This window comes from Poecilia latipinna, unplaced genomic scaffold, assembly GCF_001443285.1.
Source record: "Poecilia latipinna isolate Pla-1442-1.1 unplaced genomic scaffold, P_latipinna-1.0 Scaffold29, whole genome shotgun sequence".
NCBI lineage: Eukaryota > Metazoa > Chordata > Actinopteri > Cyprinodontiformes > Poeciliidae > Poecilia > Poecilia latipinna.
Window position 1 is genome coordinate 644,181 of NW_015112645.1, and position 24,312 is coordinate 668,492.

The 24,312-nt window shown below is 42.1% G+C and overlaps 2 protein-coding genes across 10 annotated transcripts in view; one reads left to right on the forward strand and one right to left on the reverse strand.

The window, feature by feature from the left end:
• The window catches only part of neurl1aa (neuralized E3 ubiquitin protein ligase 1Aa), a 74,388-nt gene extending 67,668 nt beyond the window's left edge, over nt 1-6,720 (forward strand). For both annotated transcript variants that reach the window (XM_015039730.1, XM_015039736.1), the window contains exons 5-6: nt 2,755-2,904; nt 3,497-6,720. In XM_015039730.1, the coding sequence (XP_014895216.1) occupies nt 2,755-2,904; nt 3,497-3,738 (392 nt within the window). In that variant the 3' untranslated portion in view covers nt 3,739-6,720. The remainder of the gene's footprint in view (nt 1-2,754; nt 2,905-3,496) is intronic.
• Nucleotides 6,721-13,426: 6,706 nt separating this feature from the next.
• Nucleotides 13,427-24,312, reverse strand: part of sh3pxd2aa (SH3 and PX domains 2Aa) — a 104,004-nt gene continuing 93,118 nt past the window's right edge. For 3 of the 8 annotated variants that reach the window (XM_015039764.1, XM_015039769.1, XM_015039756.1), the window contains 7 exons: nt 23,693-23,776; nt 19,557-19,674; nt 18,588-18,988; nt 18,440-18,454; nt 17,990-18,039; nt 17,729-17,848; nt 13,427-16,732 (listed from right to left, as the gene is read on the reverse strand). In XM_015039764.1, the coding sequence (XP_014895250.1) occupies nt 14,720-16,732; nt 17,729-17,848; nt 17,990-18,039; nt 18,440-18,454; nt 18,588-18,988; nt 19,557-19,674; nt 23,693-23,776 (2,801 nt within the window). In that variant the 3' untranslated portion in view covers nt 13,427-14,719. The remainder of the gene's footprint in view (nt 16,733-17,728; nt 17,849-17,989; nt 18,040-18,439; nt 18,455-18,587; nt 18,989-19,556; nt 19,675-23,692; nt 23,777-24,312) is intronic. The other 5 variants (XM_015039792.1, XM_015039782.1, XM_015039773.1 and 2 more) reach the window with 3 other exon arrangements.

Genomic DNA, 24,312 nt, shown 5'->3' on the forward strand with positions numbered 1-24,312 from the left:
CCAGAGGGCTTGGGAGGACCAGGCTGATAACCCCCCCCCCAAACACCCACACACACACACACACACCCACTGGCATGCAAACAAAAGAGATGCCATGTCTCAACCCGAGCCCCGACCCATCACGCCACATCAAACATCAAACAGATCCTGATTTAGATCCGCGAGCTGCAGGGACAGAAATACTGACCTGGCTCCAAGGGGACATTAACTCCATCGTGTGTGTGTGTGTGTGTGTGTGTGTGTGTGTGTGTGTGTGTGTGTGTGTGTGTGTGTGTGTGATGGCTCTGTTCAGATTGATCCATCTACAGATTACTGTGAGTTTGGATCTGATGTTTTTATGTTACCTGTCCAGAGGAACCAGCAGACCTTCAAACCTGCATCAGCACCAAGTCCAAAGGAAACAGAGTGATCTCTGCTTATGTACCTGAAATGCACAGCAGCTGATTTCCAATGTTAATCTGAGTTTTTTGACAGGGAGCTTCAGGGAGGGTAATTAAAGTAATCTGTACTTATGTGGCGAAGCAGCAAAGTGTTTGATAGGAACGCTGTGTGGATGATTAGATGCTCGCTCTGTGGATCGTCTGATTTGCATTTAAATGCATGAAGCAGATTCTGTTTTCCAGCCCTGCTGTGATTGTAAGCCGGCATAAATATCAGAGCAGAGGGAGATAAGTGATTTGTGGCGCTATCTGAAGTAGTTTATTGTTTAAATTAAATTCTTTGTTTATTAGACGATTTGGAGAAGAATAAAAGTCCAAACGGCCATTTAACAAACAACGCCCCCTCTGGCTGACGCTAATGTTCGTTTTTAACACGTCTGCTGAAAAGAGCGATATTAGGAGACATTTACAGCTACTGAGGGACATTAAGAGCTGGAAAAGAAGCAAACTGAAGATTTGTCAGAAAGCACTTTGACCTGTTGCCTCAGGTTAATTCCAGCCAAACTAACGAAGCTGCAGAAGTTCAATAGATCCTTCTGCAGCATCTAATTCTAACAGGATTCACCAAGCTGGGTCCTTTTAATGCCTCCTGGTTTCTGCTTTAAGTAAAAATAAAGTGTCTTTGTCTTGCATGGATAAGATGATTGATACATTTTTCATCACAGGTAGGAAACGGGCATCTTCAAACAGAAACAAAATGGAGAAGATGGAGAAAAATGTGCAAGCAAAAATAAAAATAAGTGAGGAAAAAATACTTAAATAAATGACATAAGTGGAAATAACCCATTAAAAATGAGAAAATATTTGTGTAAAATTAAAAATGTATAAAATAAAAACAGAATACATCTGTAATTGTTTTTGATTCTTATTGGTTTGGTGAAATGTGAAAACAGGAAATGTGAACGGAGGTAAACGATCATTCTGGGATCAGATTCCCGACACTCCATGGTGACAACACCTAACAACTTTTACCAGGTTATTTTAAAGCAGAAATGTTTCGGCTCTTACGTCCTAGTTGTCATTCCGCTCATTCCTCCAGCTCCCGGCTTTCCAAACATCGCTGGCATTCCAGCATGTGTTCCCTATGCTTGTACTCAGAATTCCCATTTGTCTCCTCTGTGTAAAATGAAATGGGTGTGTCGGCTGGCCGACTCCTGACTGCGCCTGTTCCTCTTTACAGTGATAAATGTGCTGGAATTTCTTTTCTTTCTGCTTTCATGGCTGCAACGCTTCGACTGCTGGGAAAATGTAAATACTGCTTTTGTGAAGCAAAAACAGCAGCTGCATAAAACCTTCATGCAGAAAGACCAAAGAGCCCGGCTGCTGCAGAGCAACAGCACTGCTCTCTGCGCCTTAGACATGGAAAAATTATACATCAGCTAATTAGAAAAGTTGTGCTAAAATATGGAATTATTGTCCAAAGGAATTACGATGAATTAATTGTTCACAGAAGCTGTGAGTTTGCTGCTGTACAATGTTCATGTCTGACAATGCAGGTGGAAAAATATCGGCGATGAACGAGGAGAAGCTGGAGGCGCGTTTGTAGAGTTATACAGGCAAAAGTTAACAGAAATAATCTGAGTTATTTGGCCTGTCATGAGATAATAAATATGGTTATAGTCATATTTTCACTATTTTATATATTCTTTTATAAAGCTCTCATTTTCAAATTAAATATGTATCAAGAAAGCAAAATACTTAGTTTACAAACTACATATCTAGGCCCAAACTAAATATTTAGTTAGCAAGCTAAATGTTTAACTTGCTAACTAAATATTCAGTTTGAAGTGAGATATGTAGTTTGCTAATAAAATATTTAATTTTGAACATGTTGAAAATATGACTTTAAAAATGAATCCCAATTTTTTATGACAAGCTAAATAATCCAAATTATTATTAATTTGCTGTTACTTTCTGTGTAACTTTACAAATGGAAGCCAATAGAAGCAACTGTAGGTGTGCATCAATCTGGGAAGGGTTGTAGGACCAAAGTGTCGCCGCCTCAGACTGTCAGCACGGCGCTGTCAGGGTCGTTTTACGGAGGCAGGACTGGACAGCGAGGAGTCGGCCATGAACCCGACTGGAAATGAGATTTATAGCCACCAGTAACATTCAGCTGTATTTATTGTTTCTGTATTTTGTTAATATTTAGCCATTAAAGGTTGAACACACCTTTAATTTTTCTACCCAACCTCCTCCGGCAGTATTCATTACTGTCCTGGTGAAAACGATCTTGGTTTCCAGCGGAAACAACCAATCAAAGACAGATTTCCTCCATCTAAAGGAATTCATGCGCTCTGTTTCACTCGGCTAGGCTCCACCCACGTTGGGGACCCACGGGCCACGTCCAACCCCAGCTCGCCCTCCTCCTCCCCACACACGCCCAGCGCCCTGGGGAGCGGCGTCTCCGACCCGGTCCTGAATGGAGGCTTGTGTTCGGCCGCCTACTGCAGCTCAGCCGGAGGTAGGTCGGCCCAGACGGGGAACCTGCTGCCCCACAGCATGGAAATGTGTTTTTGAATGCGTTTTTGAGATGGTGGGGAGATTTGATCCCACTGCAGTTCCAGAGCGTCACCGTCTCAGGAAAATGTTTGATATGTCCCACATGAAGCTTCTTCACTGACAGATCCACATCTAAGTCCCATTCAGTGTCTGATTTACAGTTTCATGGTATTTCTGTTGTTCCTTCCAGTAACCACTAGATGTCCCAACAGAACCCAAAGCAAAGGAAAACAGGACTGGGAGAAAAGAAAAGAAAATCTGCTATTTACACGCCCTTAAACTTTAATATGTGATGAAGCAAAAATCAAATCATTAGGTTTTTTTTTTTATAGAACATTTATCAATAAATTTGTCCATGTTTGTGAAGTTGAATGAAAATTCTCACACATGATTTTCCATTGATGTCAATCAAAATTTTAACCAAGTTAATTGCAGGGTCTGTAACTAATTAATCGCAGTCACAATAGAAAAATAGAAAATAATAGAAACCCACATATCATTAAAATATGGCGATACTTCATGACGATGTTGGTTGCTTTGTGCTGTCGCTGCAGGAACGACGCCCAGCTCCCCGGTCAGCCTCCCCAAGTCTCCCACGTTCCCGTCGGGCCGGGGCCCGTGGGCCGACGAGTGCTCCATCTGCTACGAGAACGCCGTGGACTCGGTCATCTACACCTGCGGACACATGTGTCTCTGCTACGCCTGCGGCCTCAAGCTGAAGAAGATGTCCAACGCCTGCTGTCCCATCTGCAGGAGACAGATCAAAGACATCATCAAGACGTATCGCAGCACGTAAAGAGCGCCTCTGTCTGACCAACAGTCGGTGACGTTCAGGGACTTTTGTTTTCCTCCTCTGGGACTGGAGAAGGCTTTCATTGAGGAAGAACCTGAACTCATCTGGTCTTGGAGCCTTTGGCTGTGATTTGGGCCTGAAGCTACCGAGCCAGTTTGGGGCTGAATGTGTTGACGGCTCCTCCACATGTTGACTGACGCTCTGCGTGGCGAAGCACGCCTGCTGCACGTCATCCTCAGTACGTCACAACTTGTGTCTGTGTGCTACTGGGCGCAGCTCGGCTGCCTCATCGTGACATTCGGTGTTAGAGACGCCCAGCGGTGCTGAGTCTCCAGTAGGATTGTAACCTCTCTTGTACTCGTATAATCTAACGTACCTTGATGGTAGTTTTATTTCAAATCGTCAGTAGCTCTAATGTCGTGCTAGCTAGCTGCTTGCTGTGCAGTGTGGTGTGTTGCACTGAAATCAGCATTTATTGAGACTCATCTGCTGAAACAATCTCAAACCTGCAAAATCTGCAGCTCTGATTTCTTACAGAAAACACAGTCATTTGGTTACTCCTCAGGACCAGCTGCCATTTCTGAATACAATTTTTATCCAAATTCTACCTATAAAGATCTGCCTGACACACTGTGAGTGTTGAATATAAAGAATCCTCCCATCCCAAGAGTTAAAGGATTGTTGCCATCAGCCTCCTGCCTTAACGCACAGAACCTGTTCTGTGTTCCAAAAACCCCGATGGAGAACCAAACGATGCTGCTGTGTGGCTCAGACTGCCACAGCTCTTCACTCAGAGGAGAAACTAAAAGCACACGAAATCTAACTATTTTTGTAGAAACCCATTTTCCTTGTTGAATATTTTAGATGTAAGATACACTTTGTGACAGAAGCTTCATCAGCAGCAGAGATCCTTTACTGAAAGTTTAGTGGAAGGACAAAAGAAAAGTTCAAATTGATTATTTCTTTAAATATTTCAATGATTTATAGCCCTAAAGTTTTTTTTTAGTATATAATTTATATTTATTGTAAAAAGAAAATGTAGTAATAATTCCAAGGTTTACCAGCTCAGGAAACAAATGATCATCCATTCTGTAGAAAGTCTTAAATCTGCATAAAAACAACCTCCAAATGGAAATATTGTGTATAGATGGAAAGAAGGAAAGCTGCTGATCAGATGCAGCCATGAACTCTTCCAAAAAACTGGGACTTTTGTTGCTCTGGAGTTTTTACACATTTTTAGAACAAAGGACTGAAAGACATCAGCTCTGAAAATCAGCCGATGACTTTAGAACGACTGTAAGATAATCTCCAAACTGTTTCATTCTGCAGAGAAAAACATTTTTCAAGCGGACATCGTTTAGGGCAGCTGACGTCCCGGTGTCCACCCCGCGACGGTCCAAAGGTCAAAGAAATTACAAAACATGGAAGGGCGCCATCTCAGAGTCTCCAGGCCGCAATCAGCAGCTCAAGCTTCATAACAGGGCAATTAAAAAACCCTCGGTATGTCATGGCTGGAGCAGCTGAAGGAAAGACGTCTGGACCACCGTCCTCTGGACGGATGAGACCAACGCAGAGACGTCATGAACTCCTCTGCATTTAAAAGTGTTCTGGACTCAAACTGAGGCTGACACTCCATCCAAACTGTGACAGAACGGGTGAAAAACAGAAGAATCCAGGTGTTACAATGACCTAGTCAAAGTCCAGACCTCAACCTGATGCAGTGCTGTAGTGAAACCGAGATGTGCAGAAGTTAACGTCAAAGTGGTTCTGCCAGCTGTTGGATCATCTGTGTTCATCACACACAGCTTTTAAATTTCAGTTCACCTTTTCTCCTCCAGATGACTGTAATGTGGTAGAGGTCAAAGGTCATCTGGGACCAGAAGATTAGAAGTTCTAGCATGTAAGATGGAGGAAGTGAGAGGAAAGGCGATGCTCTGAACGTAGCTCTGTTCACGCGTTTCCGTTTGTAGATAATGAATTAAAGGCTCTGAGTTTTGCTGCTGCCGCCGGGACGTTTCACTCGCCCTCCTCCGACGGTCTGGTTTGAATTCGCTACTGCTTTAAGTGTTAACCCAACATCTGAATGTTAATTTATAAGTTTAAAGAAATGTATTCACTTAAACTGAGGAAAAAGAACCACCTTTTTGTGTTTTTACTTTTACGTTTGCTCCTAAGATTTCTCCTTGTTTTCTTCTTTATTGAAACCATGAGATCAGAAATGTGTTTGTTTGTACCAGATGCTGTGGAGAGACGTTTGCAGTACAATCAAAACCCGATTTCAGGTGTTTGCTGTAATTTATGGTGTTTATTTAGCCGCATTAGGGACCCTCACCCCCGGCCTCTGTGTTTATAGCACTTATTATATCAGTGTATAGTAATGGAAACGTCACTTTATGAGGCTACTGATTGTAATCTTGTAAGTGTTTAGGCCAGCGTTGCTCTCTCCTTACTCTGTGCAGACCAAATCAAAAAGCTGCCCTCTGTTACTTTTTTGGAATAAATCCCCAACCTGCAGTCTGTCTGTCAGACATTGACTTGTAAATGATTTTATACTTTCAGTGTGATGCTGTTTTTCTTATCCTTCATGCACAGAACTCAAGACGCTCCTTGAATGTTATGAACCTGTAATGTAATATTTATTTGTCCATCACTGACGTGTGGACTGCTTTGGTTCATGTGTGTGTGCTTTTTTTTCCTGCATCTATTTGATGTTTATGGAGCTCGGCTTACTCACACGGCTGCACATCTACACTTTCTTTAAATCTCGCCGTCACACCTGAGATGAAACCCTCCTTTTGTTCACCCAGACTGAACATTGGGACCAAACGAACTTCTGAGTGGAACGCTGCTGGCGTTCCTGCAGGAAGCTGGAAAAACGATGTATATGCGCTCCGTTTGGTGGCACAGAAATCTTTTTGTTTCTTCATTTAAAGCAGCAATGTGAGTTGGATGATTGTGGTTAATAAACTTTCCAGATGTGTTTGAGCCAAACGTTTTTGATTCATTATTAAAATACTATCAATAGAAAGTAACATGCATCAGTTTCTCTTTCATTCTGTGCTTGTGGTTTGGCGATGGTAGAGGGGAAGTGAATGAATTATTTTTTTCATGTTTGCTAACTTTCAAAACACTTTGTGGACTTCATGCCTTTATTTTGAAGTTTCAAACAAGAAACAAAGACCAAAATAGGGCTTCATAGAATAAGGTACATTAAATTGGTGCTTGGGGTTTCTAGTCTTTCAACAGCAGATATTAGAAGTGAAGAAAGCTCTAACATTACTTTCTGCTAAATTTGATAACGGCTCTTTAGCACAGCTAACATTTATGACTAGTACGTTAGAGTTAGCGCAAGTAACATGTTTTAGTGAACATTTTCATTGTGCTCATTTAATAAAATGTTGTGCTACATGACTGGCAGCTGAAGGTTGTTCTGAAGTTTTCTGCCTCCTTCATGTACCTGATTCAGATCGTCTCCACACAAAGGAACTGACTGAGGATTATGAAGAAGAGTTATAACAAGAAAAGAAAGACTGAGCGCACTTACCATTGTTCATCTGAGTATTCACATCTCTGCCGCATATCATCATCTCTCAACGTTAACATCCAACAATATGAGCTTTAAAAGAGCCGCTTACAAAAGAATTTCATTCCAAATGTCAGAGCAGATATCGACCCTGAAGCTCGCAGCTTTATTCACCTGGAAACCATTTACAGGCTGGAGAAAGAGCTCCCCCACGTGGCAATGTCCAGGCATTTCACCCTGTGGTTAGTTTGGATCAGGGGCCGAAAGCCTTTCCAGCTCAGTCATTTATACTTTTAGCACAGTAAAGAAAAATGGTAAAGCCACAAAATCAGCATGAATCTTCAAAACAATATGAATTTTTTTTTCATATTAGTAACTAAGATATTTAACTTTTTTGTTGTTTTTGGATTTAATACATTTTCTTTAGTGGGATATTAATTTTAACAGAATTTTTTTTTAATTGCCAATTGTCTAAAAATGACTTTATATATAAAATGTTAATATTGCTTACCCTTTTAGAAAATCTTTGAGGAAATCTTGTGCATCATCATAGCATGAAAACACCTGGAATTGCTCATTTCTAATCATTTTTGTCTAAAGTTAGCCGTGTGGTTCAGAAACTGTAGGTTCTGCTTGGATGAATCATTTGAATTTGCTATCAAACACTGTGGACTGTTAAACATTTTCTTTTGCTGCTGGAATTCAATTTGTTCAGTCCATCTTCTTCACATCAACTTCTCTCTTGGGTTAAGAAAATTAGCTGGAGTAACTTTAGACTGAAGCTCATTTTTAGCAGTAGTTTTAATCAGTAGTTTAACAGGTTTTCTCTGGACCTTTGCTGCTCATTTATCTCAATTCCTGTCTCATCTTTGCACTGAGTCCTTATGTCGGGTCTGCACTGTACTACAGCGTTTGGATGCATCATTCCTCAAACACACCTGGATCTAATGAATGGTAAATGGTGCAAATGAGCAGGAGACGAGTGAAAACAGCAAAGATAATACATTTAATATTGTTTATCTTTTGGGCAGATACATTGTAAACATGTAGAAGATGTACAAAACAAGAGAAAGACATCGAGACTCGTCAAAATGAAGCTGGAGATAAGAAACGGCCCTGTTTTCAAAAGGGAAGGTCTCAGATCGGGAAACATCCGGACTTTCAGTCCTCATGGCACGTCTTCTGAAAACAAGGAGAGGCTTTAACCCAACGCAGAGGAAGAAACAGAGGAAACATGGAAGAGTAGCACCTCGTTTGGTCCAACTGAAGGCCTGCAGTTGTTTGTTAGCATGGCTGGTAAACTGGTTCTCTGTCGGGATTTACAGAGCAGGATTTGCGATCTGCAGGAACCTTCTGGTGGGATTTTTTGGCACTCTGCGTTCCACAGCAGGGAGGAGATGAATTCTGTTCTCTGAATGATCAGGACCTCTGGGATATGCGCACACTCAACTTTACTTAAGATGAACCGCTGTCCTAATTAAAACAAGGACTCAGATGAAAACAGCCACAGCAGCGAGATTCATTCCTCAACACAGCCTCTTCCTCTTCCTTCTCAATCTCTTAAACTAAACCAGAAAGTAAATTAAAAACCTGCAGAATCGTCCTCAACCTTCACTTCCTAAACCTCTCCAGCCAAACCTGCTCCTCTCACCACCAACACCCCCTCCTTCCACAAACTTGGTTTCATTACATGCAAAGAAACTTTCCACATCCACTTCAACACCTTCAGTTTTCCTCTGAACAAAACAAGAAAGGAGCAAAGCGAAGACAGAGACTGGCTCACACCCATTGTTTCCCAAAAACTTCCTCAAACACTTCAGGGAGATGCGGAATCTGAAATTAAATCCGATTCAAACGCTGACCAACAGGCTTTCACCTCCCGTCTCCCTGCATCCTCCTTCACCTGAACACACCTGCTCTGAAACACACATCCTATCAACATTCTCTGAGACAACCAGGACATTTCAAGAGGAAACTTAGCTGTGTGGAGGAAGTGTGACGTTGCATCAAGCTGCTTTTAAATGAATAATAGGGGACGGTTGGGACGTCCAGAGGGATCTGGAAAGCAGAGCTGCAGGTGGATGGGAACCAACAGATCCTCACCAGGTCCACAAACCTTTCGCTGCAGCTGAGAGACGCTCGGATAAAAAATCTGTTCTGGAGTGATGCTGAGAGTCAGACGAGCAGCTTCAAATTATTCCCAATTCTCCATTAATTCCACTTCGGACTGAAAGAATGTCAAAGAGGGAATCACAGGAGAGCTGCACAAAATGGGATTTTTGAAGTTTTAGAAAGTAAAAAATGGAAATGTAGCAGTTTGCTAAAAAAAAGAAAGAAAGAAGCAAACATTAAATTTTCCCAAATATTCAGAACGTGGTTCATAAAACCAACGCAACATGATGCTGACCTGTGTTGATATTTTCGTCTAACTTATTTATTATCCGTGGATCTTCCTGACAACCACGGTGCATTTTGTACTCAGGACATCCAGGATCCAGTCGGATCTGGGAATAATCCCGAAGCGTCAACACTGTTTCAGATGGAAGCTGTAACTCCGCTGGAACATGTAAATAGTTCCTGTGAAAAAAACTCATCTAATAAACTGTTTATTTATGTGCAGTTTATGTATCCAGACACTGAGGAACATTTTCCAGAACAACATTGGAAAGACTGGATGATTTACTGGGAAGCAAACCAGCAGAGGAGCAACTAAACAGAATAAAAAGTTTCCCCAACTTTCAACTAAAACCCAGTTGAGCTGAGTGTGAGGTGATCCCCAAATCCACTGTTCAAAGGAAAATGAGAAAATATCAACTTGTAACTATTCAAGCCTTCAAGGATGTTTTAGTTGATTTTTCCAAATTGGAAATCAGAAATGTTAATTTCCAAATAACACTGTGGCAACAAAATGCAACTGAAACAAAATGCAACTGAAACAAAATGCAACTGAAACATTGTTCAGCTGGGTGTGACGTAATCCCCAAATCAGAGTTTTGACTTTAATCTTCTGAGAAAAAAGTAAGAATTCCCCTTTTTCAGTGGCCATATTCTACATAATCCTGGTTAATCCCAGAAAGAATACATTATTTTAACATTTTTTAACTTTTATAGTGAAACTGGAGCTTTTCACTGCAAATTAGCAGGAATTCATCTAAAATGATCATTTTATTCCCAGCAAGTTTAAACTTTTACCAGATTTAATCTTTAAACAGATTTAAATTAATGTACATAGTTAAGCTAAGCTGTCGGACATGAACCTGCTAAACATTTTGCCAAATGTTCTCTTTTCCAAATTTCCAAAGTTTATTTTCTTTCCAGATGAAAACAGAAATCATATCTGAGTTAGTCGTTTTTTTCCAGGTGTTTTAAACTGTAAAGCTCTAAAGCTGAAAGGTTAGACATCCTCAACATTCCCTCCAGAGCTCTGAATGGTTTCAAGCTTTTCATTTAACTCTCAGCAGCAGATTTATTCCTTAAATTTGACTTAAAGTATTCAAACTGAAGGCTTTCTAGCCCCTAACGAGACGGAGAGCTGTGTGCGCTGACCTGTAGCACGTCAGTGCGGCCTGCTGGGGGCTCTGCGCTGAGAAAAACAACAGATTTTTCTGTTTGGTGAACATCCTGGAAGATGATGGATGGAGTGGAAATGGCCTGGAGAAGGATTCGTCTCCAGGTCTCTTGTTTACTGCCGAGACTCTCCGGCTGACGTCAGCGAGCGCGTCATCACCTACGCTCCCAAATGTCACCTTTACTGTGGCAAACGGCGGCGAGGAGGTCTGACTGGGTCTGACAGCGAGAGAGGGGGGGAATGTCAGCAGAGACGTTCCTGTGGGTTGAGAGGGAGGACGCGCTCCCGAGGGCGAGGAAAAACAACAACACACAAAAATCTCAAAACTCCAGTCAGGCACGAACGTGACAGCTCAAAGCGGGGCAGCTGAGGGCCCCTGAAGACGGGGCCCGTGGCTCTTCGCTGCCAGATGGATGTGATGTGACTCCGGAGCGGGTTTCCGTGGAGATCCTCCCGCTTTGGTCCGATGTGTTTCAGGGCCTCGGTTTGATCCGGGACGTCCATCCCCAGCAGACTTTTTCTTTTTTTCTTTTTTTTCTTTTACATCTGCGGCGCCGTTTCTGTCTATTGCACATATCCTCACGGGTACATTTCAACTTTTGACAAATAAAACACAGAAAAAAAAAGAAATTTAAAGCATAGTTAAATGCTGCACAGGCAAATGTAGATTTGGTACAGAAAGATTCCCTTGAACAAAGGTTCAGAGCAATCAAACGAAGCAGTACGCAGTCATAACATGAGCTGAAGTGATTCAACACATTTACATAATGCCGTCGTCATAAAGGGACCAATCAACATCCTCACTCTGGCTGCAGTCATGAAACATCAACGCTTGTTTTCCTTTAAGTCAGCTGGGTTTGGATCACAGAGGTAACAGCAACATTTCATCTGCATTCTGTCTCACTACAGCCACAAACCTTAACGGAAACGGGTGAAAATGGAAGAAGTTGCTTGGATAAAGTCAGACGACGTCCAACTTCCTGACCTGCAAACAAAACTACCAAACTTTGTGTGGCAGAAGATTAAAGTACATCATCCCGATTGTCATGTAGCTGGATAGATTGTAAGATTTCACACTGGGGTGGAGGTTCCAGCAATACAACCACCCTAATGTTAGAGCCACAGTGGGATCATTCAGATCAAAGCATGTCTATGTGTTAAAATGGCCTAGTCAAAGTCCAGACCTAAATCTGTGACAAGACATGAAAAATGCTGAGCAAAGATGCTGTCCTTCCAACCCGACTGATTTTAAAACTTATTGTAAGTAAAATTTGGTTTTCTAACTTTTAGCATTAGAAGACCTTTGTCTTTAGTAGCTGGGGAGGAAGAACTGGACGTAGAGGAGATCGACAAATAGCAATAAGCCTGAGGAGTCGACCATCTCTATACAATCCAGCATCGAGGAGCCGGAGCCTCTACACATGATGTTCCTGCCCTCCTTCCACTTTATTCTCCAAACTGTGTTGGTCTACAATCAAAAAAAAAAGAAAAATCAATAAAGAAGCTGAGGTTTGTGGTTGTAATGGGACACAATGTGAAAAATTCAGTTCTTAACTTGTCTTAGTATCATGTTTAAGGTGCCGTACCCTGAAAATCCCCTACTGGAGGAAATGCTTGTGTCTTGTTCTTTTCAGTTATGGTCCATAACTAATGAAGGATGGAAGGTGGAAGGAGAACAAAATCAAGATCTTCACCTCCCAGCTCAGCTCAGCTCAGCTCAGCTCAGTTCAGCTCAGCTCAGCTCAGCTCAGTTCAGCTCAGCTCAGCTCAGCTCAGCTCAGCTCAGCTCAGCTCAGTTCAGCTCAGTTCAGCTCAGTTCAGCTCAGTTCAGCTCAGCTCAGCTCAGCTCAGCTCAGCTCAGCTCAGCTCAGTTCAGCTCAGTTCAGCTCAGCAGCCTGGAGCAGAGCTCTCACTTTCCTCTCCATCACTCCTCCTCTCCATCACTTCTCCTCTCCATCATTCATGAACAATCTCTAAGATACTTGAACTCTGATTGAGGCAGAGACCCAGATAATTATTTGATGAACAGATCCTTAGAAAGGGTGAATATGCTGATTGTTAAATCATAAAAACCTCATAATAAATATGCTTTTAAATCAGGCATTATGTAAAGACCAATAAAGATGAAGGAAGTGCTCGTGCTTTGCTAAAGTTGCAGCCCACAGCATAAAGAAATGCAAAAATAAATTATTGTCTGATACAAAATTAAATAGTAACAAATCAATTCAGTAAATTTAGCTGCACTATGATTGAAAGAGAAAGTTAAATTTCTGAGATACTCACTGACCAGCAGCGCATTTTCATTCTTGCACTGAGGTAGAAAATCTTGTAGTACCTCTCAACCTCCACACGAGGTCTCTGTTTCGCCAATTGTACCAACCCATCAAGAGTTTTCACATCAAGAGTTTGAGCTGCAAATTTAAATAAAAATGACAAAAAATTGAATAAATAATATGCTGAGTATTTACTGCATCTTTACATTAATGCACCACTAAAAAGTTTTAAAGTGCACTAATTTCCAAAACAGAACCACTTCGTTCCTCGTTATTGCCATTGTGCAATCACAGAGCAAAGAAAAAAACTTTATGGTTTCGTTAAAATAGACTCTGAGCAGTTTATGTACTCTGTTAGAGATTATGATACTGTCCAGCAGAAACATAATAAAATAAAATACACATAAAGCCTAAGTGTGTCAGAAAATGTATTTCAGCTGTCTTGAACATCCGTTGATTATGAATCTGAAAGTTCAGCTATAACTCTGAATGTGATGTATCATGGGGAATTATTGGTACTTGTGTCCATAGTTTTATTTTCAGGATATTAGGATACTTATTGAATAAAAATGATTCAAAACATTAAAATTAGTTATTAAAACTCTATTGGACAGCATTACTAACATTTTTTTACATATTGTTTCCATTGTTCTTTAATCTTGTGAAAACATGTCAAGTTCTTCCAGGAACAGAAAAAGTTTTAAATATTTTTAATTAAAAGCCTGTTCATTTTGTACCATAAATAACAGGTAAGGTAGAAAATGTTCTGCCAATGAAAAGCTGTTTCTATTTGGTGTGATCACATTTTGAGCGTGTCCCTGGGATTCATTTCACATGTTGTAGTGACAGCAGCTTTATATTACATACATGAAACAAAACACATACAGGAACAGATTTAAAATCTTTGTAAGCTAATTGTTTTGTCTGGAATTTAGGTCTAAAAGACATACGTTAGAAAAACTAAATATCCAACTTCCAAGTTTTTCCACGTCACTAAATAAACGTTTGAATATCATCATCACATGTTTGAGGAATGTAAGCACCAGTTTAGGCCAACCAGTTTGTTCAGAGTAAGTTTGAGCTTTAAACAGATGTTCCAAGACGGCAGAAATAATTCTCAGAGGAAGACTTGCATCAAAACGTGACAATGAAACAGACATAAAAAAAAAAGAGAGATTTCATAGTCGTCATCTTCGATCTCTGCTCTTCAATCGGTTTGATCAGGAACTGGAATCAGGATGTTGTAAATAGTAAAACTCTTGGTGGTGTTCGCAGGACTATGGCACTCTTGAAGAAAGATTTGGTTGATTCAAAGTTCTGCCATCAGGTGATCAAACACAAAAGGCACTTATTGGCCATCATCAGCAAAGCCAGTATCCTGCTTGGCTTCTGCAGAATCGAAACCTCTCCCTTAATATGTCAATGTTTTCCTCTGCCTTCCTGCTTCAGAGGTGTTCTGCTTCCTTCTCTCATTCTCTGAAAAGTGTTCCTTCCTATTTCCTCCATCTTTTCATAAGTCTACATTATCAAGGACATATTGCTTAAGGGAGGTTGGGGGTAACATTCTTAGGGACTCACGGCCCACAGCTCTAAGGAGACATCATATAGGGGGACTGGGTTTCATTTTTTCCGCTCCAGGTAATTAGACGGGACCCAGCCCTTGCGGGGAAGCAGGCTGTCCTGCACCTGGCAATACCACCATCCGTTGGGGTTTCTCTCCAGAACCTCTAGACATGTTCCTTCAGTGAAGCCCATAGTCTCCTCGTCGCCACGGTAGTCTGCGATGGACACGTACACATCCCTGCCGAGGTTGTTGTGGATGAGCTGGTTCTTCTCGATGGGCTTGGGACGCACTGTGGACACCGGGATCCCGTTGCGCTGGCTCACTCTGCTCAAGGCATCAGGGACATTGGAGGTGCTGAAGGCGGTTCCTGAGCATCCCAGACCGGAGCGCTCAACTGGCCTCGTCTGGCTTTCGACGACAACGTGGGGTCGTACAGTACTGAAGGAGGCATTTCTGCGAACTCCGAGAGTGGCAGAACCAGAGCTGTAGTGGTCACTCCTGCCGAGGGACTCGTTTCTCCGTAAGGAACCAGTCATGTAGTAGGAATCCTTAGAGGTCTGTGATGTGGTCACAAAAACAGACTGGGGCCTGACTGCCACCTGTCGCACACCGTTTCTCATACGTACACCTCCGTTAACCAGTCCGGAGGGTTTGGAGAAGCCTCCGGGGGGCTTGGAGGGAATCGGAGGAGAATTTCCTCTCAATCCTTGGTGCTGCTGGGTCAGGCCCTGAATGTTGATGTTATTCAGGGCTAAAACATGCTTCTCATTCTTTTCCAGGCTGTTAGACTTTTTCCCACTATTTCGTTGTCCATTTGACTCCAAAACACTTGGCTCACCCACCTTCTTGACAGGTTCAAGGTAATAAGAGGGAGCCCAGCCCTCCTCTGAGCCCCAACGGACGTACCACCAACCGCTCTCCTGCTTCTCTAAAACCTCAACTTCCACTCCTGCTGGAAAGCTGATTTCAGAGTCCTGGACTTTCTTGTAGACATCGACAGAGCGGTACAAAATAGGGCCTTCCACGTCTGAGTCCCCTCGGCTCCCCTTAGAGTACACAGAAGACAGATCGGACGTACTGCGCGAACACATGGAGCCCTCTGAGGAGATAACAGAAGCTGTCTCCGAGTCATCCCCGCGAGTCGGTTTGAGGGTATGTCGATACTGACTGGCAGGCCTCAGCTGCCGTCTCAGAGAGCTGATGTCCATTCTCTCAGGGCTCTGGGGTTCTGATTTGGTCAGGAGGGGTTTAGGTCTGACAGACGGCTTGGGTCTGGTGGAAGGACTCTGACCGATTCCTGGTTCGATATCCCGCTTAAGGGCAGAACTTTTCTTTGGACCTCTGACTAGTTCGTCTGATGAAGAGTGAGGGCTGCTGTCCTGAGACCTCATGTCTACATGTCTGCCAAGTGTCTGGCTTCTTCTGCTCATCTCTGGCGTCATCGTTTTCCTGGTTAGACCAGCTAGAGGGGAAGATCCAGAAGGTTTCCTTGGGACTGTTGAGGAATGGTAGCTCCTTGGAGAGCTGGGTTCACTGGAACCTTTAACTCTGGTTCCTTCAAGGCCACTGCTCAGTCTGAAGCCATCATTCTCATAGATACACTCCTCCTTACTGACCTCTTCCACAGATCTGAACGAGGTTCTTCGATGAGCGAAAACTGGGGAAGCTTTGCAGACCGGAGGTGGAGCTTTACTTGATGGAGGGGAGCTGTGGTACTTTTCAGAGACAACATTGCTGGTCTTCACCTCTTGGGAGCGATCGTTCTTCAGAAACTCACTGTCAGATTCGCCCTCGCATCCGATTGCGGGAATATCGTACTCCGGTTCCTCATACACTGGCCTGCTGGGCTGCTCCGTGGCTTTGGAGGAAGGGTTCAGAGGCTGGGGAGCCTCCTCTGAGTCTTGCTTTTTGATCGGGGGAGCCGGTGGAGGGACTTTGGGGCGGGTGAGAGTGCTGCTCCGTCTGCTGAGGTTGGGCTTCTTGCGCTTGTCGATGTAGGAGCAGGGGGCCCAGCCTTCCATCTCCCCAATCTGCACGTACCACCAACCTCCTGGGTTCTTCTCTATCACCTACACAACAAACAAACAAGCCCACATTAGTGCAGTCAAAGTCAAATTAAACTAAATAGAGTTTTCAGGTTTGTAAACATTGACGCCTTATGCAAGTTACAAAAATTTGGAGGTATTCAACCAGTCGGTGCGACAGTTCATGAGATCAACGTGTAGGGAATGTGTGCACCCTCTGGCCCAAGTTTAATGTGTCAACTATAAATCTAGCTTTATTATGCATTCATATGCACAGTGGAAACAATCTTGAAGCGACAGCAGACACTAACATCCAGCTCTTCCTTCTCCCCACAACCAATCAGCCCCAAAAATAAAATAAAGGTTCTCCTGCATTGGCTTCTTTCCAGTAGTATGTGAAGTAACACTGTGTCTGCTACTTCAGCTTCCTAAGCTGCATTTTCTTTACAATATTTTAGTTATGCTCTAGGAAAACATCTGTGGCACACTTTTCACAAATAATTTGGAGTTTTGTTCCACAGAAAACCCTGTGAATATCAAACTGCAAACTGGTTGGGATTCACTATATTGCAATAGAAGACACTGATTCTTTACAAAGTCTGTTTTAGTTTATTTAGTCTTATAATATTTAACATTCTAAAAACTCAAGCATTTCATTTCTAAATTCAAATATAGGGGCCTTGTTTTTTAAGAGAGGACATTTTGGAGTAAAAAGCATTTAGAAAATGTATTAATCAAAATACTGATTGGTAGAATAATAAAAAACGGTTAGTGTACGACACTAATATGCTGTTAAATGCTAATAAATTTCTTCCACAAATGGCTCCCATGATGTTTAATGTCTTGTTTATAATCATGAGTCCCTCATGAAGCCTCCTAAGGGATCTCCAACAGTGTCATTATCTTTCTGCCAAAATCCCTGCAGAGGAAACTCTCCACATGATCTCATTAAAACGCGTCTCAAGGTCGCACTCCGCTGACATACATATGCGATCAGCCCTCTCTCATCTCTGCAGCAACACTCTGCATCTGTCCTCTTACATCAGCCTTTTGTCCTCCACGGAAACTGATGCCATCAGAGATGGAGGACTGGAAATCTGCGATGGTGTAATACTCTGCTTCCACAGCAGGGGGCTCTGGTGGCTTTGGTAACTGGAGACCCTGAAAGGAAAGAAGATGGATTCATGCAACCATTCATTATAAATTATGCAACACATATAAAATCAATATGTTTTACAGTTAAGGGGAAAAGTACGACTCAATGTTTTTTTTAGTTAGCAGGGAGTTTGTGATTCGTCTCACCAAGTTGGCTTCTCTTCTTGGTGGAGGTTTCTGCCTCAGATTTGGAGACCCTGAAAAACACAATAAATCTCCTCAGTCTGGTCAGAGTAACAGAGCAGCAATAAAATCTGGTAAACAGAAACTTCACACAATTTTTGTTTGTGAGAGAAAACAAAACCCACAAAATGTCTGAAAATCCTCATGTTAGATCTACAAGCTGCGATGGAGCATTAGGGCCATACTGAGAAAAAAATGAACTTACTAGAATAAAGTCATGATATTAGAAGAATAAATACAACAGTACAGTCATGGTATCAGAATAAATTTGTAATATTATGATTATCGGGATTTTATGGCCTTATTCCCATCATTTTTTAAATTTTTCCCTAATACTCCATCATACCAAGCAGGTTAGCGTAGCAAATATAATTTATTTCATAACCATCATCACACACCACCAGTCGGACTTACCTACAGCTTCAAAGCCTACACACAAACAAAGACATTTTTTACCTTCTCATTCACAAAACTACTTCATCATTTTACAGCAGGTGATTCTCTGCTTTTGTCTCTGGAGTAAAAAGTCAAATAAGCTTCAAAGTTCAGGACACATCCTCACCAATTTCCACTCTGTGTGGAGCCACTCGTGCCACAGCTGGAGAGCCAGGCTCCCCTCTGACTTTCTCGCTCAGGGCAGAACTGGCAGCTATCCCCAGGCAGGGGCTGTTGGTGTCCCGGCCGGCGCTCAGCCTCCTGCCCGTCTCGGCGTTGATTTCTGAGTTATAGGGCATGGGCAGGCTGATCTCGCTCTTGGTGATGTGGCGCTCCGGCGTGTTGCTTCCCTCTCCGTCTGTCTGGATGTCCTTCTCGCTGACCGACTTCTTCTGCAACAGATTGCTGATCTCCATGATGTTTCCGATGATCTCCACTGGACCCGTCAGGGTCTTCTTACGAGGCGAGAAGTCGTCTTTTAGTTTCTTCAAGTAGGAGGCTGGGGCCCACCCCTCCTTTCCTAAATATCTTTTGGTGAAACAAAGAAGAATCTTTTACTGTCTTGTCTTGATCATTTTCTCTCTGTCTGATCTCTACATGTATCCTTCCCAGATTAAAACAAACACAATGCTTTTCACAGGTATTAAAACTCCATAGAGTTGCTATAAAATGTACAAAAATAAAACAGCAACACATCCTATATTTTTTAATTGCTACGTTCTCCTACTCTAACTGTATGTTCTCTCAGCTTCTTGCTCATGTTTTTTGATCATGTTATCTGGGGTTCTGCTGTGGTTCGTCCCTCGAATGGAGCATAAGCTGCAATAATGCTGCCAACCATCTTCTTCTTCTGCTATTAACCTTTTACTTTTCCTTCACACAGAAAGTACTCTGTTTTTTTTTTTTTTGTGCGTATGCTGCATTTTCTCCAATCCCTAGTCAGTCGTGGCAGACAGTCGCTCATACTGAGCCCAGTTCTGGTTCTGCTGGAGGTTCCTTCCTGTTGAAGTGGAGTTTTTCCTCTCCACTGTTGCTACATGCATGCTTGGTATGAGGGATTGTTGTAAGGTCAACGGCATAATTCTGGTTGACTAACCTGATGTACCACCAGCCCTCCAGGTTCTTCTGGATTACCTCCACGGTGACCCCTTTCTCAAAGCTCACTTCATCCGCGCCTTGGCTGGTGTACGGCTGGATCGTCAAATATTTCTCCTCTATTGAAGAAGAAGGGTGAAGAGTCAAAACAAGAGCAAGAGGTTTCTTTTTGGGTGAGAAATGGTAAACGGGACCCTTATTAAAAGCTCCTTCCTCTGGGTAAACTGTCATTTCTTGCAGCTGATCTAAGTTCTTTGGACCTTGGTGAAGCCTTCATCTCTGGAGAAATGATTATTCCTCTTCAATTTGTGACTTCTCTCACAGAAGAAAAGATATTTGAGGTAAAATCTGTCTTGACTGGTCCCTATTTGACCATTACTCCTCTCTCACACTCTGCTACCCATCAAAGATCCTGTAAGGGAAGGAAATCCCTCCATGGGTTCAATTTATAAACTTGTGTTCATATTTCTTTTGGCCGAGGTGCTGCATGTTTAGACAATAATTTCTTCTGGTTTCGGATGCTGTGCAGCCACAAGGATGTTTGCTCTTACTTTTTTACTTTTGGACAACTGTTTTGATGAGTGGTGGTTTTTGATATGGGCGACATGGGCAACCACCCAGGGCGGCTTTTATAAAGGTAAATTATCTGCAATATTCAGGTCACTGTCTTCAATTCACTCCATCATGTAACTGACAGATTTGGATGTGATTTGGTCCAGATGCAGACCTGTGGTGACTGTGGGAAGGCTTACTTTTTGCAAAATGTTGCAAAAACCTGAGTCTGATGTGTCAGAATCATGGTGAAAGTCTAAACTTTTGCACACCTTTAAGTCTGCTCTGGTGTAAGGGGAAACGCTCTTTATGACAGTGTTATTAGATTAGGTTAATTTATTTATACCTAGAGGTATAAATTGTTTTGTAGCTATAAATCATGTGAATTCAGGCAAAGTTGTTGAAATGATCAAGTCGGCAGGAGGAGGAAGGTATGGGTCGGTTTCTATGCTAGTTTTTTTCCAAATTATGGACACACTGTTGTCTGTGAGTCATAACTGTGTCCTGCGTCCACAGACACATTAGCTTGACTTGAACAAGAAGAAGCCATGGCTATGTTCACAAAAACAACTTGGAAAACGATTGCAGTACACTGTCCCATTCCTCACTTCCAATGCCCATCATGGCACCCAACGTTCGGCTGGATGAATCTGGCTCTAGTGTGCAGCACTTTGAGAGACGGGTATGATGAGAAAACGCCTTACAAATTCAGTCCATGAACTACTATCGCTTCACTGCTAGAGATTGCTCTAAGCATGCCGGATCCTACCAAATCAAATCATTTTGTCACTCCTCTCTGGTCCAGGTCTATGGATGTCCAAAACAAATCATTCCTCCTTCTGATCCACTTATTTATGCTTTTCCTAAACATAAAGGAGCTAACTGTTTTTGCAGACCCAATGCCTCCAGTGAAGCAGAGATGAAAAGCCTTTTGCGCCATAAAATGCTTCAACCATTCAGCAGGTTCAATTAACTGAAAGTCCAGCAAGATGAGTTTGAATAGTGAAGCTGAACTGGTACCCAGTCGAGTTTAGGTCTCCAGGTTTAATGGCCTCATTCTCTGGTGGCGACAGCTAGCCTGGTGACTCATTTCAGAGGCTCTACGGAGGCTGAGGTTGGTGTGATTAAAACCAGTCTCCTGATTGGGCTGTGGCCTACTTTAGCACTTTTCCATAAGCTCATTCCTGGGCCAAGCCTCGGCGTTCTGGGAGACACATCTGGTGAGGTAAGAGTCCTGCACAGCAGCCTGAGGTGGATCAGATCAGAACGACGCAGGGAATGATTAGATGTTCTGCAGATCTAAAATTAGGTTTCATGAGACCTTCAGAAAGTCATGACAATTACTGATGGAAAATTATTGATCATTGCTATTAAGTCTGACAGCAGCTTAGCAATCTTCCACACAGAAACAGACTAAATTTAAGCTTTTCTGATATTTATTAATGAATTATACATCTCTACAAAATCAGCAGGTTTGTGGATAATGCTAAAAATAACACCTGATTCTCACATGTGATTTTCTGATTTCCAAGTAAACTACAGAGAGCCTAGTTTAATCTGCTGCTTTTAAAGACATCAGGATTCAGGGGGAAAAGCTTTTCATGTGTGATGGAGAAAGATTTGAGATTTCTGTGACTGTGCTGAGCTCTGGCCACCCAATACGCAGCTGCTGGCACGATCCCAGGGCGAGTTGTTGTTGGCTGAGAGATGAGGATGCAAATGAGGTTGTTTACTTTAACCCTAAACTCTGAGGAAGGACGGGGGCCACAGGAGGAGCTGCAGCAGCACTGCAGGCCTGCTTTCTTACTGTGTGGAAACTGCAACCAACGTGTTGCAAACACTTCAAAACCAGATGAGTAAGAAGCGGTCTGCACTGAACGGTTTGTTGAAAAGGATAATGTTATCACAACGTCTCAGAAAAAGACTCTGATCATGCAGACTGCCTGACAACAGGATTCAAACTGTCTAAATATTCCTGCATTTTGTCACAATATAAAATTACCATGTTTACAAATAAAAATCTGAAAACTATCTGTATGCCTTCATATTCTGCCCTGCTGAGTCAACACTTTGCCGAAGCCCCTTTCACTGCAGGTTTGGTGCATGTCTGGCTCCATCGTTGCCAGAACTGGTTCCACTGGGAGGTCTGAGCCAGTTTTACTGGAGCAAATTTCCCTTGGCCAGTCAGAGCTTTCTACTTTCCTGCAGCTCTGTTTTTGCTTTTGGTTTGACTTTTTACTCTCTGATGCTGATTACAAACTGTACCTGAGATGGTTGTGACAGAGAAATCAGCTCAAGTTTAGTCTGATTGGATGGGTAGTGTCTCTAAACATCAGTGTTCAAGTCTCCCCATACGTCCTCAATTGGATCGTTATCTGGACTTTGACTGAACCATTCAAACGCTGCATTCATACCAGCCCTGTTTAGTCTGATTTAATCAAACTCTAGTTCATTTGCCGGTTCGTTTGACGTGTGATTGCATAATCAAACTCTGAGGCGGATCAAAACAGCAAACTCTGATCCTTTTTGAATTCAGCTTGGCTGAAGTGAACTTTGAAACTTTGAGGAAAAACATTTTCTCTGTTGTGTGAAAACAACAGAGAAAATGGTCTATGGTCTTCTCATGTGGAAGAAAACCATAGACCAAATGTTTGGCACATTTGCAAAAGACAAAAGGAAAATCTTACAACCACTCAAATCTGAAACCACTCCATTTTTATCTGCATTTCTTGAAGTATTAAGTTGTTCTGAGGTTTTTGTATCATTTCCTTCAGTGGCTCTTGGTGCAGCGCCACCACAGGCGAGGAGGTGAACAGGTTGCACAAAGGGTTTGGTTGGTTTGACAGTGCAGTGTGAAAACAAACTGCATCAGATGAAAATATGACCAATGTTGCAGTTTTGGTCGCCAATCGAACGGAGTTTACCAAACTATCAGGAGTGAAAACACAGCTGGCTCGATGTTCTGCCAGGAGGCGAATTCTTAGGTTTGGGTGCACACAATCTGGACTCCAGGAGGTTTTTGTAGAAACTTTAAGACTTCAAAGATTTAAAAACTTCACAGATCATAATGTTTAAACTGGAGTTAGTGTGTGACATTTGTTGAAATTCAAAAGTTTCTGAATATTTTAAAACTCCATGACATCACCTGCTTCACAATGTGCACAACCTAAAAATATAGAAAACTTTAGATGCCATAATGTAAAAGCTTTCAAAGGTACCAAAACACAAACTCAGCTAAATTAAATTATTCAATTTAGTAATTTAATTAAATTTAATAGTTTAATTCAATTAAACGTTTAAACATTTTAAACAATGTTTATGCAGTGAAGTAAGTAGGAGATTTAGAGCAAATTTCAATGTTTTCTTTAGGAAACACTTTTACACATTAATGCAAATTCAATAAAATCCTGATGTGATTGAGCCATATTATCCTGATGATTTGTAGATATGATTCATAAGACCAATACTGATCTCCAGGTGAATACGCAGGAGACATGCAGGACTCTGTCGCCTCCATGTGACCCAGAAGCTGTTTGCTGTTGTTTGATGCAGGTTTTCATGTAAGGATTGTGTCTGTCTGTTCACCTCTGCTCTGCTGGCGGTTAACTATACCACCGAGGGTCCAGCGGCGGTCCAGCCTCTTCAGGTGAGCCTTTCTTCTCTTAGTAACTGATGATGAGCAGCAGCAGCAACCAAAAGACGAGAAAATAAAAGGAACAAAGTAAATAATTGGTTAGTGTAAGAAGCTTGGTTTGGCAAAGTGAAGAAAGAAAGTTTTGTTAGGAACTGAAAAAACAGATTTAAGCATAAAAGTGAAGGATTACTGGGCGGAAATGTCTTTCTTCATCTAGGAGGAACTTTAACAAACCATTAGTTATTCAGTGGTCTCCAGGAGTCATTTTGGGTTTCCAGTGGTGAGTGCAGCTAATGCTACAGCGCTAATCATAAACATTAATTTCACTAATGCTTTAGTGCTACATCAAGTCAGAGAACATGACAGGAAATGGATCTGCTGCGTAAACAGCCTTCGTAACCTTCAAAATAAGAGCATGAACACAAATGTTTAACTACTTGAAGAGTTCTTAAAAGTCCATAACCAAAATTTCAACAAAGATGACAAAGGTTTACAAAACAGCAACATAAATTTGTGCTTTATAATTTATCTGTAAAAATTTATTTAAGGGAAGCAAAGAGCACTAAATGTT